The sequence below is a fragment of the Tamandua tetradactyla genome, chromosome 12 (genome assembly GCF_023851605.1).
Source record: "Tamandua tetradactyla isolate mTamTet1 chromosome 12, mTamTet1.pri, whole genome shotgun sequence".
Classification (NCBI taxonomy): Eukaryota; Metazoa; Chordata; class Mammalia; order Pilosa; family Myrmecophagidae; genus Tamandua; species Tamandua tetradactyla.
The window spans coordinates 71,065,034-71,082,440 of NC_135338.1; the positions used below are offsets into that span (position 1 = coordinate 71,065,034).

The 17,407-nt window shown below is 43.3% G+C and overlaps 1 protein-coding gene across 4 annotated transcripts in view; it reads right to left on the reverse strand.

The window, feature by feature from the left end:
* The window catches only part of THSD4 (thrombospondin type 1 domain containing 4), a 691,564-nt gene that overhangs the window by 414,862 nt on the left and 259,295 nt on the right, over positions 1-17,407 (reverse strand). For 2 of the 4 annotated variants that reach the window (XM_077123895.1, XM_077123896.1), the window contains exon 4: positions 166-303. The exons of the other annotated variants lie outside the window; for them this stretch is intronic. In XM_077123895.1, coding sequence (XP_076980010.1) covers positions 166-303 — 138 coding nt within the window. The remainder of the gene's footprint in view (positions 1-165; positions 304-17,407) is intronic. 4 annotated transcript variants of the gene reach the window in all.

The following is a 17,407-nucleotide window of genomic DNA, read 5'->3' on the forward strand; positions in this document are numbered from 1 at the left end:
GTCCATGCTGTGAAGAAAGCAGAGAGAGAAAAAGAGCTTCTTTTTCCTTAGCATCTGCATTTGGATTTAGATATCTAACCTATTTTTACCCCTTCTAATTTTTATACGTCTACTATTTACTGAGTATCTACTATAATGCCAGATGTTTTACATAAATTAACTCACCTAATCTTCCCCATGGAGGATGAGGAAACTGATGCTCAGGCAGGCTTAGTGACTTGCTCACAACCTCACTGTTGGTAAGAAGGACAGAGCTCAGCTTTGAGTCCAGATCTGTATAATTGAAATGCCTTAGTTCCAGATCTGTATAAATTGAAATGTAATTGAAATGTCTGTTTTTTTTTTTCAACACCATTAAATGTTATTTAACACCAGATATACTTATGTGTCCATAAAGTCTGGAAACAATTATTTTTTATTTTTAAGGATTGAAGATAACCTTCATGGAATTATGTATAATCACCTGTTCCCAAACTTCAAGAACACCATTTATGATAATTTCCCCACGTCTTTTGGTGGCATTTCCATTGACAATTATTTTGTAATATTTTCTACAAAGATAATAGATCAGTCTTTTCTCTAGCTGGTTGATCAAATTTTATTTGTTTGATCGTGTAATAAGTTTCTTTCAGCTTCCCAATTCATTACTGATATTGTTTTGTGCATTTTTTAGGGTTACTGTCAAATTTGGGAAAACCTGTATCAAGTTTCTCTTATACATGAACTACAAATTTTCAGGGTCGTGTGGTTTTAACTGGAACCACAGGACAAGATCTGTCTGCTACATTAAGATATGATCTGATAATGTCTTCGTTCTTAATGACACACCACCACCCTCTCTACCTGTGCAAGGACCCATAGCTACTCCAAGAGATTCCAACTCCTGGGCCGCCAATGGGTGACAGCTGTGAAGCCACTAGAGCATGCTTCTCTTACCCTCAAAGTCACCCTCTGGGAGGCCAGGTTATCTACCAGCCCCATTCTGCTTGGATTCTTGCGTACCTTGGGGAATTTCTGTCTACCCCAGGGTAGTCGGTTAAAGGAAGCCTGTTTCCTGCTTCCTTCATATGGCCCCAGAATGTGGCCTTAAGACACTTGCGCAGAAATGAACAGATCTGCCTTGGTGTCCAGACACCACAGATGAGTGTCATGTTCCTCTTTCTCCACCTCATGGCTGCCAGCTTCAAATGGGGTAGGTCTAATGTTCTGTTGGTTTGCCAAACACTGATCCATATTTCTAGGGCACAACCCAATTTTCTCAAGGATAGGTCATATTTCTGTCAGTGGCAGCAAATATTCTAGAAACCTTTTTAACCTCCTTATTTGCTCAACCTCCAGGCCATGGCATCCATTCCTTCTGGGTTTTCCCTTCCCATTGACTCCTTCTGCCAAACCCCAGCCCAGGTCTTCATCAGCCTGTGCCAGCAGAGCTGCAGGACCTCCTAGCTAGTCTCCCTGATTCCAGGCTCTCCTGCCCTTCCCCCACCTGTCCTACTCAGGCTTTACTATGCCTAAGCCTTCCTCCTTCAGGTCACCCCACCACCACCACCACCACCACCCAGTATTTGTCCTAGCTCCATACTATGCACAAACTCATGTCCACTACCACCCTCTCTGCAGGTGCTCCATGCTCCTTTTCCAGCATGGCTTTGCTCATGCTATTTCCCTGGCTGGCATGCTTGACATTCTATTCTCTGCCTAAATAAATTCTAGCTGACCTTCTAGAGGTGGCTTAGGCCCATCTTCTCCTGGAGGCCTCCCCTGACATCACCTACTGATCTTGCTATCGCTATGCTACTTAGACCGATGTTACACCTAAGGATCATCTAATCTTTTTACAAAGTAGGAAAATGAATCTCACCACATTTAAAATGCATTCAGATTCCCTAATTTAATAATAATGATACTTAGCTTATCTAGAGTGCTTGCAATGCACCAGGTATTGGACTAGACACTGCATACTGTGTGAAGAGGAGGGTAGGAGAGGAGCGCATTCCTGGCAGAGGAAAGATTAGTATGTGCAAAGGTCCTGTGGGTGCCTCTGATGAAGTAAAGACCAGTGAAGGTGAGTGTGGTGTAAGTCAAGGCTAGAGGATGTTCTGGGCAGAGACAACAGTACACTTACAGGCTGAGGGATGAAAGAAACATGGTCCATTCGAGGGGCTGAAAGACATTCTGCATGGTTGAAGTGGAGATGGAGGGGGGACGGATACAAGACAAGGCTGCAGAGGTAGACACAGAAGCCCAGGACAGGACAGACCTTCATTCTTGTAGAAAAAATGAACAAACCAGCTAGTGTCCTGTGAAGCAACATGGCTTGCATTCTTTGCACTTTCCCAGAGAGAGGAGCATGGAACAGCAGTAGCCTCCCATTTGTAGAAAGTTTCTAGATGCGTATTTTCATGGGAGTTGGGTAAGCCAACTTCATCCAAGTTACCCAGCCTTTTTCTGAAATGTTCTCTTTTTCTCGTACATTATAGTCAATCTAAAACTGGAAAAAGTGACTGAAAACAAATACCACTATAGAAAAATCGCCATGCTGTTCAAAACTCTCCGAGCTGCATGACATGTAGTGTTACATCTTAAAATGTTGTATTTAATACAAACTAAAAAGTTTGACAAGGGTTCTGTCAGTAGAAAGCCAGTCTGGCCAACTGTCAAGAAAGCAGCTTGACAACTTCAATGGGAGCTTGAGGTCAGAGCTGGTTTCTTGTGGCTTGGGAAAACAGATATGAATGGATATATATGTATGTATGTACGTATGTATGCATACATATTATATATATATACATATAATTCAGAAAAATGATGTGCCTAGGTTTTTTTTTTGTCAAGGACTGAGGCTGTGAGAGCTCTGAGAAGGAAGTTAGGAAGAAAACTGGTAAAAGCCACTGCGTAAAGTAAAGGCCTCAGAAGCCAGAGAATATGGTACCACCTCTGCAGGAGACACCTAGGGGAGGATAGCTGACTTTCTATCTCCTGTTAGCATCATCCTGACAAAGTACACACATATGTATATACATGTACATGTATGTGTATATATATTTTTATATGTGTATATGCATATGTGTGTATATGAGTTGTATATATGTGGGTATATGAACTTATGTGTTCATGTACATGCATGTGCAGATGAGTGTGCATATGTGCATTTGTATGTTACATATATGTGTGAATATACGTGTGTATATGTATATATGTGCAGACATATATACGCATGTATCAGTGTGTGAGTGCACGTATCTTTCAGAGTCTGTTGGCACCAGGCTAAAGTAAAAAACCATGACAGGAACACATTATGGGGTGGGTCATAATGTAGAAACTTAATGCTTGAATGGGTGAGCAGAAACAGCAGATCCACAAGGCTGTAAAACAAGCAAAGGCATGCTCTCTCTCCTAAACATTTAAGAAAAGACAAGGTAAGACACTGGAAAAGAAGGTTTAGCAGGAAGAAAGTTTTGATAGATTCAGGAAGAGAATTATTTCAGTAGGACACATGCTCAGAATTCAGGGGAGAACTTCAACATGGGAGAACCCCAGCAAACACTGGCTCGACTTTTGGCTGCAGTCCGAGAACCAATAAATGGGGAATTGTTATTGTTCTCCTCACAAACCCCCTTAAGTTCTTCACTATCCTCAGATCATCTATATCTCAGCTCCTAAGACGGGTTTCAAGGATACTGCCCTCTACAACTGGGTCTTGTTCTAACTCCCTAAGTATACAAATGCTCTTCTCAATACTCTAAAAACACATCATGGACATCCTCACCTCTGTGACTCTGTGACCACCTGCTGAGAACATCCATGACATTCCAGCCCATCTTTAGCATCAAGTTTCAGGCCGCTGACTTCTGGGACGTTTTTCATCTGCCATTTGTTCAAGATATATTTATTGAGCATTCGGTGGATGCCAGGTAGTATTAAAAGCCCAGAGCCTTCAAAGGATGGCAAGAGAGGGTTGGTTCTTTTCTAGTGGTAGGTGGAAGGGGAGAGGGGATGATGGAGGGACAGAAGTGAATTCCAAGGAACACATAAAAATGCAAACTGCATAAACTACCATTTGAGGCAAGTGCCATGAAGGCAAAGTCTCCTGAGAGTAGGTGATAGAGCAGCTGATGATACCTTAGTCTAGAGTATCATGAAGGGCTTCATTGAAGATGTGACTTTTCAACCGATATCTGGAGGGTGAGAAGTAGTTGCCTTGGGGAGGGATGGAGCAAGGAGGAAGGCATCCCAAGCTGCAGTACCAGCTTGTGCAAAGGCCAAGTCTGATGTGAAGTGGAAGAGCGGACAGAAATCCAGAGTGCAGGAAGCAAGATGGAGAATGGAAAGGGTGAGCCTGGAGAGGTGGCCCTTCTTAAGTCTCCAGTTCTCACAATTGTAAAATGCAGGACAGGATGCCCAGCGAAATACGAAGTTCAGACAGATAAGTAGTTTTTTAGTACCAATTTGTCTCATGTGATATTTGTATATACTTATATTAAATAATTTTCTTAAAAGCTATTCACTGTTTATTTGGAATTCAAATTTATTGGGCATCTTGTATTTCTATTTGTGAAATCTGGCAACTGTACACTAGATACAATGAAAGAACACACTTTTCTACGTATCTTAATTGTATTCTTTTTAAATTGAGGTAACATTTACATAATATGAAATTTTTAAGTGTAAAGTTCATTGGCATTTTGTATAATCACATGTTGTGCCATCACCATCGCTATGTCATTCCAAAACATTTTCAATACCTGAAAGCGAAATGCTGTAATCATTGAGTCATCTCTCCTCTGACTGTCCTCCCTCCAGGCCCCGAGTAACCATTCATCTACTTTCTGTCCCTATGGATTTTGACTATTCTGGATATTTCATATAAATGAAATTATAAAATAAGTGGCCTTTTGCGTCTGACTTCTTACACTCAGCATAATGTTTTTCAGCTTCATCTGTGTTGTAGCATGTTTCAGCATTTCAATACTTTGTATGGCTCAATAATATTCCATTGTATGGATATGCCACATTTTATTTACCCATTTATCAGTTGAGGGACATCTGGGTTGTTTCTACCTTTTGGTTATTGTGAATGATGCGTCCGTGAACACTGACATACAAGTGTTTGTTCGAATACCTGTTTTCAATTCTTTGGGGTACATGCCTGGAAGTGAAAACGCTTGGTCACATGGTAACCCCGTTTAACTTTACGAGGGATTAACTGTGAGACTTCTTCCCATAGCAGGCACACCATTTTATATTCCCACCAGTTGGAAAGAGGGTTCCAATTTCTCTGCTTCTTTGCCAACACTTGCTATTTTTCCCTGTTTTGATTCTAGCCAATGTGCTGGTTTGGAAAGATTTATGCCAGACAAGCCATGACTTAATCCTAATCCAATCTGTGGGAGCAACCGTTTCTCTTAAACCCTATTTAGCACTGTATGTTGGAAACTTTAATTAGATTTTCTCCTTGTCTCCACCCATTCCAGATGGGTCTTGATTATTTTACTGGAATCCTATAAAAGAGGAAATATTTTGGAGAAAGCAAGAGATTCTGAGAGAGCAGAGCAGAACAACACAGCCACGAGAAGCAGAGAGTCCACCAGCCAGTGACCTTTGGAGATGAAGAAGGAAAATGCCTCCTGGGGAGCTGCATGAAACAGGAAGCCAGGAGGGAAAGCTAGCAGATGACGCCATGTTCGCCATGTACCTTTCTAGATGAGAGAGGAACCCTGTTCGTCATGTACCTTCTCACTTGAGAGAAAGAGACCCTGAATGTCATCAGCCTTCTTGAACCAAAGTATCTTATCTTTCCCTGGATGCCTTAGATTGGACATTACTATAGACTTGTTTTAATTGGGACATTTTCTTGGCCTTAGAACGGTAAACCAGCAATTTATTAAATTCTCCCTTTTAAAAGCCATCCCATTTCTGGTATATTGTATTCTGGCAGCTAGCAAACTAAAACACCATCCTAGTAGTTACAAGTGACATCTCATTGTGGTTTTGATTTGCATGCTGAGATCTTTTCACGTGAATGTTAGCCGTTTATGGATCTTCTTCTGAGAAACACCTATTCAAGTCTTCGGCCCATTGTAAAATTGGATTGTTTTGTCTTTTTGTTGTTGAGCTGTGAGAGTTCCTCATGTATTCTGGATATCAGACCCTTACAGATAGATGATTTGTAAATATTTTCTCCCATTCTGCTCCACATTATTCTTAATCACGATGGGTCTTACTTTTTAGCTGCCTTTGATATCTTTCCATCTCAGTGATTACTTCAATCAGAGAGGGAAAAGCAGGGAAAGTTCTTTTAGAATCACCTAGTCCAGCCTCCTAACTTCACAGAAGAATGTTAGCTGCTCAAGGACACAGAGATAGAGATGCCTCTGGGGTTTCTTTCATGCCTCCCTGCTGAGCCTAGGACAGGGCTGGGTACGTTAAAAAAGCAGCTTAATCAATTTCTCAATTGAATTAACAAACTCATTCACATATTTCTGTACAGAGTAGGGATGAATAGATACAATCCCAGACACCCTAGGAGCTTTCAAAATAAAATAAACAGCAAGCCAGACAGAGTAGGAGTCATTTGTACACGCACAAACAGAGGAGCAGACACAAAGGACATTGCTAGGTGGCTGCTCTGACCAGCCAGACACCAGTCTTTTCTCGGGGATTCTGCGAGAGTCTGGGAACCAAGGCTCTCCTCCTGGCGGCTTGTGTTTATTCCTGAATGGAGGCCCATTTGGCTTACAAGGCAAATGCAAAAAGTGATCATTCCACCTTATAGTGGAAATTGTAACCCTGAGCGGGCTCACCAGCCAGCTTCATTTGTCCCTTTTAGGCTCCAGTTATTTGCTAAGAGACTTCTTTTCAGGCCTTCTCTGCAGGCAGAACACGTTCTGTCCAAATATGCACAACCACCAGGAGAAAAAGGCAGGGGCGGGCGCCTCCACCACTATTTACCAAACGAATGCAGCCCTCCACATTCAACTTAGACTAAATGCAGGGGAGAAACCCCCCCACCCCCAGTAAGTTTGGCTTTCATTCTTCAATGGGACTTTAAAAGATGTCAATCCATCCCAATCACAATCAAATGCAAGCATTTCACTTCCCCAAAGACAAACAAAGGTTTGGACAAATGAGAAATGGAGGCTCCCTTGTGGTGGCGTGAAAAGGGAATTCAGCAGCCCCGGCTGCCTCTCAAAGGAGGCACCAGGAAGGATGTTCTTGTTGTCACCACACAAAGCATGGCATGAGCTCATCATGCCAGAACCTAATTGAAACCTCAGGCTGAAACAGTGTTTTTGTGGTATCTGGGGGAAAGGATGGGCAACAACAAAAAGGAAAAACAAAGGACGTGTACAGAGGAATCATGAAAAGCAGCCTGCTTGTTGATTGTGGTAAAGTTTGGACAGTAGCCGTGGAGTTAAATGAGGTGTAGCCATCCTCTCAATCTCACTAAGACCCATAGTCATTTTGTAGGGCTACCTGCTGCCAACATTATTACTCCTTAGCCGAGGGCCCTAAAGGATCTTTAAAATGTAAGTGCATTCAAAGAAATGTAGCAGGAGAGATGCTGGTTAGACATGTAGAAAAACAGCCCCAAACTCTAGAATCTACAGAAAGACATAAAGGGAAAAGAGAAAGAGCATGGTCTTTGCACGATCCATACTTGGGTTTCAACCTGAGTTCTGCCACTTACTAAGCATGTGTCACTGGGCAAATCACTTTACACCTGTGAACTTTGCTTTTCTTATCTGTTAAAATGGGTATTACAATGCTTATCTCAAAGACCTCTAGGAGTGTCAAACATGAGAATGCTTGTAAAAGCACAGACACTCAGTAAATGCTAGCTTCCTTTCTTCTCCCCTGAAACTAGATGCCCAAGGAAGTGGTAGAATGTCTGCATTTGGAAGTTTATAAGAATTGCAGACATTGAAATATCTACATTTATTGGAGTCCGGCAACCTCTGGCAGTAAGAAGATGTGCTGGCTGGTAGTCCCTGGGAGTCTCCAAGGCTTTATGAAAAGTATTGCTTTGCCCATAGGCAGTTAACTGATGTACACAGAGCCATTCTGAGCTGCCTGTTCTTTTAAGTTATTTTGATAATTGTCGTGGAAGCAAGGCCAAGTTAAAATATGCCTGGAAGAAGAGTAGCAAGAGTGGTTCCATGGCTTGGCTGCACTTCAGGACTCCAGGCTGCCTGACAGCCAAATCCTGGGAACGCTGTTCAGAATCTCATTATTCTTTCTTTTTCTGGTTCCTGCAAATAGCCACCTGCAAGTTTCATTTTGTTATTAGATCTGCACAGAAAGGTGGTTTTAATCTTCTCTCTTATGAGACTCTGCTGTGTTCCGAAGGGTCACAGTCTTCCTTCTGCAGCTTAGCCACCATCTACTAGTAAATAGAAGTTTCGGTGTGGGGTTCACTATTCTTTTCCTTCCTCAAAAGTTCCCACCAATAAGCAGACTCAGCCTCCATGGGAAAATGTGGGACAGCACACCTGGATACCTGGAATGAATTGCCCCTCACTTCCTTGCAAATAGCCATGGCCAACAAACTTCTCTGTTACTGGCTCATCTCTTAGATAGCTCCCTGAAGCTCCCTGACTGTGTAGCTTCAACGTGACGCTCTACTTTCCCTGCATGGGTTTAGCCACCTGCAATTACCTAAAAAATGGGGAGCCCCGAGAAGAACGATTCCCACTGAACGCCCAATATATTTGAGATGCAAGGGTATGGTATTTCTAACAAATCCAGCTTATTACCTACTCTCCTTCCCACTGCACCATGTAGGTCAGGGTTCAAGAAAACTGGCTGAGTGACCCAATAAGGTAAACTACTCCCCAGGGCAGAGCTCTGACATATGAGCAGGCACATACTTAGATCAAGAACAGCCAAGATCTTTATTTATGGGTTCAGAGTCCTGGAGGTCAGAGGAAGGCCATATGGCAGGGTAGACACTGGGGAAGAAAAGAGATACACCAAAATGGGATTTAACTTCTGTATACCTACTTAAAGGAAAGTCAAACTTTTCCAAAGCTTTGTCTGGTAATGCAGAAATCTTCCAGCAGTTCCACCCATATTTTTAAGTCCCCCCTATTTTCCCCTGATTTCTCTGTCTAGTCAAAGCCAGACTAAGAGTTCACGAAACACAGAAAGTCCCCTGAAAATCAAACCAGACAGCCTAAATTTGAAGAGGGAACAAAATAAAAGCGCTCTTAAACCTATGGCCTACATTCTGTTGGAACTATTGGGGCCCATCCTGTTTGGTTTTCAGCAACAGGTGTATAGAAACAGTGTTATCATTTCCTGATTTAAATCCTTTTATCTGAAAATGCAGGAATTGTTTGGGATGCATTGTTCATTCTGTTGCATTATTTCACCCTGCAGAATAAGCCAGAGTCCATGCAAACATCCCCAAACCTCTCTCTCTCCCTTGCTGCCCCTGTTTTTCACATACACGCCCCCCCCCACATAATTATATTCCAAGGAATCAAATCAATACTCTGATGAAAAACAAAAATCAGTGTCCATAGTTCAGTATTCCAGTAGCAGAGCTGATCTCTGTGCTACGGAGATTTCTAGTCTAGTATTCATGGTTTCCATTCTTCCCTCTTCATCTGAAGCTGGGCATTTCTGGGAAGTACTGAACAACTGAAACGTCTTCTAAGTCAAGACATTAAAATAAATGGAAAATTCTTCTTTGGAAATGAAGACCCAAAACCAATAAAGCACGTGTGGAGGCTGCTGTGGTCCCCATTACTGGGGATGAATTTCCATCGCTCCACCCAGAGTCTCTCACTGTAAAATGCCTGGCACACAGTGGGTCCTTCATCTAGGCTTGGGGAGCAAATTAACGAATCACACAATGACGAAAGGGGAAGGAAACAAATGGTATATAGAAGAAATTTAAGAAGCCCTAAAGAGCGTTAAAAACACAACCTGATTGCTTCTTTCCAGTCAAATTCAAGGGATGATTTATGTGAAACAAGATAAAGTAAGTTCTTGTTAAAGTCTCAGGTTTTACTGAGAATGTGTGATATCCTGAGTGCAGTTTTGATTTGTCTTCTGTGTATGCGTGTAAACCACAAAAGCAGTGAACTGTTCATGGGCAAATAAATGCCTCTGCCTCTCCCAGGAGAGATTAAATAGCTGCAGGTTGGGAAAAAGCACCGAAGATCAAAAGAAGATCCAGACATTCCCGGCTGGCAGGCAGCAAGAGGTCCTCTGGCCAAGGGAGGGTAACCTTTGCTTGAACCGAGAGGAATTTGGAAAAAGGGTTCTGGGCTAAGACGAAAAGTCTGTATGATGTTTCTCCTAAGATGTGCAGTCCAGGATTGTGAGCTACATGCCTGAAATTCTCTGGCCAGACCATAATATTTACTTCTAAGCCTTTGTCATATATACTTACAATTAACAAGAAAGAAGATTCCTCCCTCTTTCCCTCCCTTTCTCCCTAAAGCCAGCAAATTCGAGAAGGAAGTGGTATCTTCGTATGAGTAACAGGAAGGCTTTGGTAAATTAAGGCAGATGGCAGACATCAAGTGACATAATTTGTACCCACTGACCCATTCACCTCCTCCTGGGATTTATTCTAAGGTTAAAATCTAATGGAAGAGTAAAGCATATTACAGTTTCCTGAAAACACATCTGATTGGATTTTGTATTCTTTTGCTTAAAATCATCAAGAAAAAGACTTTGGCAAGGGAAGAAAAATACGTTGTAAAAATTAGCCAGTTTAAGCCTGTTTAAGCGTGGTTTCTATCTACAGCTAACCCACATCTAAGCCCTTGAGGGGATGATCTGATTTGTGGGTACCAGTGGGTTTGGAGAGGTTCTCCAAACCACAGCATCCTAAGCAGATCTGAAAATGTTGCCCTAACACCTGTGATCACCCAGACAACACTGTCTGTCAAAAAGAATCCTTTCTATAGCCACCCAGACAGGTTTTTTAAATGTTAATGAGTTATGCCTAGCAGCTTGCCTGGAGCACCCAGCTATTCAATTCTTCACACACGTGATAAAATCACCCTGCCCCAGACCTCAGAAGCCTAAAAAGCAAAAGGCAGGCAAGCTGTGAAAACAGCTTGACCCTTCGCCCAGGGCAGCAACACAATCTCTGGGGATGAGGAAACAGAAAAGTCAACAAAAACAAAAACAAAAAAAAAATCTGAGACCACGACTCCAAAAGTAGCAGGTATTGTAATGTAAATACATGTTACTTAATAGGCAAACAGGAAGCTTTTCGGTGGATTCAAAACAACAAAGCTTAGGATCTAACAAATGATTTTCCCCAGATTCTCTGAAAGCAAGGAAAGGACCAGCTACTGCTTTTGTCATTTAAAAAGCAAATCCTCTGAATCAGGAACCTTGGTAATGCCCAAATTTTCTTTTAAAAAGTGTCATTTATTTAAAGGTCAGGACTCTACGTATTTTAGGGATTCTCTCTGTGTGTGACTACTAAGAAACAAACCATCCTGTTTTGCAAAATGTGGATTTAGTTTGGGGCTGAGAGACCACCTGTCAAATTTCTCTTTCACGTGGGAACATCTCCATCTGCTGGAAACTTATATATGTGCATTAAAGGCAGATAATGTTTAGTTTCATCTTATAAATCCATATCGAATTTACATTTCGAGTTTCTCTTTTATGCCTTCTCTTCCTTCCTCCAACAGTCACCTTTTAATTTAAAACATCTGCTTCATTTCCTTATTTCCAAAGCCCCGAATGGTCTTTATTGCTAGGGTAATTGCAGTACCCCTCCCTGCCCTTTCCCCTCCTACCTGTTTGGACAGGTCCCTGTCAGTCTTTAAAAGTATACCTCCTTAGGGTGGTCCTGAAATTCTCCCCCGAATCTGGAAATTGCTTACCTGGAGATCGAGGCTTCATGCCCCCTTGAGCTGGCATTTCCTTTGAGCTACAGCCTTAGCTGCTCACAGCATGAGTTCCTTCGTTTGGCTGGGCAGACTTCTAAGTAAGTGCCTGGACTGTCTTTAATTTTTAAAGTAAATGAACCAATAAACATCGAGGAAGCAAGGGCAAGGCTGTGTGGGCCACTTTCTCGTTCCCAGTGCTTCAAAAGTTTTTGCTTTCCTGAGCAGTAACGTTCATTCATTCACCCTTGACAAGCATCCACTCAATGAAGAGTTCTGGGAAACCAGCGCGTATTGGACACGGAACATACCTCAAAGAGCCCGCAATCTTTTTTATTTTTTGTCATCACTGTTTCTATGTGAGCTCCATAAGCATCACTTTTCTTCTTCTTCCTTTGGATTTTATTCTCTATTCTGCCCTTTCTTTCTTGACAGAAAATGAATGTGCAATTATTCTATTTATAAGTGACTGCTTCCTGGTATTATCACCAATGGGAGGCTTGGGCTGCTCTCTGGGCCCCCTTCTCTTTCTGGGGAGTAAGGAGGTCGGGATGACTGCCTGCGTGCATTCCACTGCCCACCATCAGAAAAAAAGGAGCTTCATGCACTCAAAGAAGCCATGGTACAAGCTTGATGGAGTCAGAGGTTGACAAGGAAATAAAAGCTATGCTCATCTTGTCCTCCTCTGGGGAGTGGAGGGCTCGTGAAGGACAAGCTGGATAGGAGAATATCCAAATATAAAATAACAGTCATGCAAGCCCAAGGCAACCCAAGTCATAGGATCTGCTCCCCTGTTCCAGAAGAGAACTTAGAACCTTAGATGGGAATAGGCTGGCCTTTCCTTAACCAGTTGCTAAAATGTACCCTGAGAATGAGAAAATGAGAAAGGCTAAAGGAAAGCTTCTCTGGCCCTATATTTCTCTAGCTCTTGCTCTCTTTTGCTAGCTCTTACTCTCATCTCCTCTCTCCTTCCCTTTCTCTTTCTCCCCAAAGCTCCATGAGTGCAGGAGCAGAAAACTTAAGAAGCTGTCGATCTAACAGATTGCTTAAAACAACACACCTTCTGTGGTAGATTCAGTTGTCAACTTGGCCAGGTGAAGGCAACTAGTTTTGTTGCTGTGGATATGAGCCAATGGTACGTGAACCTCATCTGTTGCTAATTACATCTGCAGTAGGTTAGGAGGCGTGCCTGCTGCAATCAATGACGTTTGACTTAATTGGCAGGTGCTTAAATGAGAGAGCACAAGGTAGCACAGCCCAAGATGCTCAGCATTCCTCATCTCAGCACTCGCAGTTCAGCCCAGGCCTTTGGAGATGCAGAAAGGAATCACCCTGGGGAAAGTTGTTGGAACCCAGAGGCCTGGAGAGAAGGCCAGCAGGGATCATCCTGTGCCTTCCCACGTAAGAAAGAATCTCAGTGGAAAGTTAGCTGCCTTTCCTCTGAAGAACTAACAAAATAAATCCCCTTTTATTAAAAGCCAATCCATCTCTGGTGTGTTGCATTCCGGCAGCTAGCAAACTAGAACACCTTCTTATGTCTAGAAGAAAAATTAGTTTTATTAAGTAGTGACTCACAATGATAAAAGACCCACTAAAATGATGCTTTAATTAAGGCTAATATTTAAGGTTATTCCTCTAAAAAGCAAAAGCTTAATGGAGAACAACTACAGCACTTCACACATACAATTACTTTCTTATTTGTGCCTACACTCAGATTCTGAGTTTCGTGAGGATGATAGAATTTTGTCTTTCTCATCCTTGTGGCTTCCAACAGAAGTTCCTTCACACAAGAGATGTTCAATAAACATTTGTTGATTTGAAATGGAACAACCAGAGCCCATGCAAGGGTCCATGCCTGGAGCAGAGGCTGGCAATCTAGTGTCGAAGCCCTGACCCCGCATTCATCTGGGGAAAGTTCTCCAGGTAGCCTACAAGAAATAGAAAAAGGCGCCCCTTCCTCCACACACTTTACTTCCACCTCACAGAGTGTCCGAATATACTAATATTGTTAGAAAATGACACTATTGCTAACTGCTGGAAAGCTGTCATAATAAATACATAAACGTATCCATTTTTAGTGTCAACACACTTAAAATTAACATATGAAAAAAATCAAACTAAAAATGCCTACAGTGCGAACGCTGGTCCTTCGATGAAGTGCAGTGCACAACCTGAACAACTGTGAATGAAGATGATTTGGAAACACGAAGTCCAGAAACTGGTAGCAAATGGCAGAATGACTTACGTTCTACTACCTTTGCATGCTGGCTTTCAGAAGTGTCACTGATGGAAAAAGGTGGGAGCGTGGAGCGCCTGTGTCTGCAGTGAGGAAGGAGTGGGAATATAATCACAGCTTGAAGGGAACAGGAGTATAAAGAATGAAGTCATCACAGAGTTCTCCAACATAAGGCCCAGGATTCCTTGTTAGCAAAAGGACGCCCCTGCACATGTGTGGTTAGTTTAAGTACCACCTGGCTGTCTTCATGCAAATGGCCCACTGGACTCTAGGTGCTATCGATAAACCCACCAGCAACCCTCGTCAGGTTGGTTCTCTTTTCTCTTTATCTTCTCTGCAGTGTGACACTGTTGACCACCACTTCTCTTGATGCCCTCCTGTCTCTCTGTGTCTCAGCCCCTGCTGTGACCTGTTCTCTTCCTCTTGGGCTGTTCCTTCCCTGGTGTTACTTCTGTCCTCATCCCCGAATGAAATCAGTCATCCAGCTGATGAGGTCCTCTCTAGGAGTATTGACAGGGCCTCCAGTGTTTCCTTCATATGGCAGTTTCTTTCTCCTCTCACAGTCAGTACTACAGCAGGCTGGGATAACTGCAACCACCTCCTCCTGGCCCTTATCCTGCTTATCATCCTGCACATAAACCTGCTTGATCAGGACCATTATAGCATCTCCCTGAAGCATCATCACCTTTCCCATTTCACCGTCTGAAGGCTTTCCTCCTGCAGCATGAACTCCAAGCTCCCGAGCTGGAGATTAAGATTCTCCACAATCTGATTTTGTCAATTCCTCACCAATGTTTCAATCATTTCATTCACTCATCAATTAATATAATATATATGTCTCTACATGAGTTCCTCAATCCAGCCGAATCATACTTTCAGCATTTGGACCTCTGTGCCTTTGTTTATCCCAGTCCACCGCCTGTCCATTCCTTCTCTGGATGACTGTGACCAGGACTAGACATCTGTGAACATCAGCCGGCCTGGTGTGGGAGAAGTGTTTGCAACGCGAGCAAGGAGAAAGATGAGTTTTTCTCAGAAAAGGCCTACCAGAATTGTATACATCCAAGGGCATATCCAATATTATCCAAGCTAGCCATAAAACAAAAAGGAGGGCTAGAGGACACCTATAAAAATGTCAAATTCAGAACAAGGATTGGCGGGTTGGGGAAACCACGACAGGGCAAGCCATCCACCAAGACTGAGAGAAGCAGTGGTCACTGAGAGGTCCAGTGGCAGCTCCCAAATGCCCAGGCACAGCAAGACAGGTATCAGAGGGCAGGGCACCCAAACTGGGGCACGGAAAGGAGACTGGTCCTGGAAAATCAGAGCATGGCGGGCAGAACAGAGCCTGCAGCCAGACCACCAGACCTAAGCTCGGCCTTCTTCATGTCCCGCATAAATCCAGGATTGGGGCCACACCAGAGATGGCAGACACAGGGACATGGGAACTCCCAGGGCAGAATCACTAGTCATTCATGGCACTTTGTCACACTGGGCACAATCATAGCCTCCATGTCTCTCATGCAGAGTTCCAAACAGCCACTACCAATCACATCAAAGTGGTACCTGAGACAAATTCCATTTGCCATGCCTCCTCCCAAGTCACAGGTGGGCCAGATCTGTATGAGTGAGTTCATTGGCCTCTGTTAGAAGTAATAGGGAGTCACAGCAACAAAGGGTTAGGCTCAGTGGTCCTCAAATGTGGGTTGTGCATCATAATCCCCTGGAGGGCTTATCAGAACTCACACTGCCAGGTTCCAACTCCAGAACTTCTAAAGAGACATGATGTGGGGCCAGAATTTGCATTTCTAACAGTTCCCTGGTGAGGCTGCTGCTGCTGCTCCAGGGATCACACTTTGAGAAATACTGTATAGGTAAAAACCCATCATTTCTCCTCTTTTTCTTAATGAATCTATCTCTCAGGGCCAGCTGGAACCTTTGCTCCTCACCTCTCTTATCTTGACTCTCAGAGAACCTCATCAATACCACTCATGTAATCTGTCAGCAAACATGTATTGTACATGGGGTACACCAGTGACATAGACAGGCACAGTTTGTGTTCACATAACAGTCACAGCAGGAGGGGGTTGGGGGTGCAAACAACTGAACAGGCAACTACAATTCATTGTAGAAATATAGGCAGGTGTGGGAACACATACCAGAGCCCCCAACCCAGTCTTGGAAGGTCAGAGAAGGTTTCACAGAGAAGGCACAGCTAGATCATTTGGGGCCCGCGGGGTGAGGGAAAAGTAGACAGGTAGAGGGGGAAGGAACCTATTTACTGCCTTGGGCTGTTTTCCTTTTGCACACTCATGTGGGTATACACCCACATACTCTCCTTTATCTCCCCATCAGACAGTAACCGACCTGAAGACAGAATCTTTAATCTACACAGGCATTCCTGATGGTGCTCTGTCCTCAGCAGACATCGAAGATTTTAGTCATCGATTGAATGTACACATCTGCAATCATCTGGAATTGCTCCGCATTTAGAAGGGGCAGGGTGGAGAGAGGGGAATTTGAGGAGCTGTGGGTTGGTTGAAATATCCTTTATGGGGTTTCAATGACTTCTGTGGCTGTGAAGATCTCTCTAATTACCGGCAGGGCAGGTGACTGGACATTAGGCCTCTCCAGTAAACCCTGCCTCAGCCTGGTGTGTGCATTCATACCACCCAGCAGCACATCTGCAGAGAGTGATTAATGGCACAGTCCTAGCCTTGTGCCCCCTCCCAGCCCCAGCCACCATCTGTGAATAGTCTCTTGCTTGAGTAATAGCTGTGTTTAGCAAATTGTTTTGCAAGTTTACAAAGAGAGATAGGGTGTTCTCCTTTGCTGCCTTAATTTCATGTGATTAGGCTGAGCTCATTCTTGCAAGCAATTGCTTTCTTAAAAATTCGATGTTTGAGGGAGAGGGCCATTGCCCACCCTCAAGATTCATTCTGCAATGCAGCAGGAGTCAGGAAGCCAGGAGGGGGCCCAAGGCTCCGACAAGGCCAAGCTGGGCTGTTTGGACAACCGAACTGGTAGAACATGGCTCCTTCCCCCAGACTGCCTCTTTCTGATATGGAAATTTAGATGAACATTTTCTTACTACATCCCCTTTCATACTGTTCCCATTTATTTGCATTTAGAACGTAGTTAGCTCACACGTCGCTTTAGGTGGGATGAGAAGTGGCAAACGTCAACTAGCCCTTCTTGTCTTTTATCCATCCTTGTTCTGCAAAAGTTAACACAGTGCCTGGCCGAAACTGAATGTTCAACAGATGGAAAAAGAATGAAATAATTAGGATATTGATCCAATAGGACA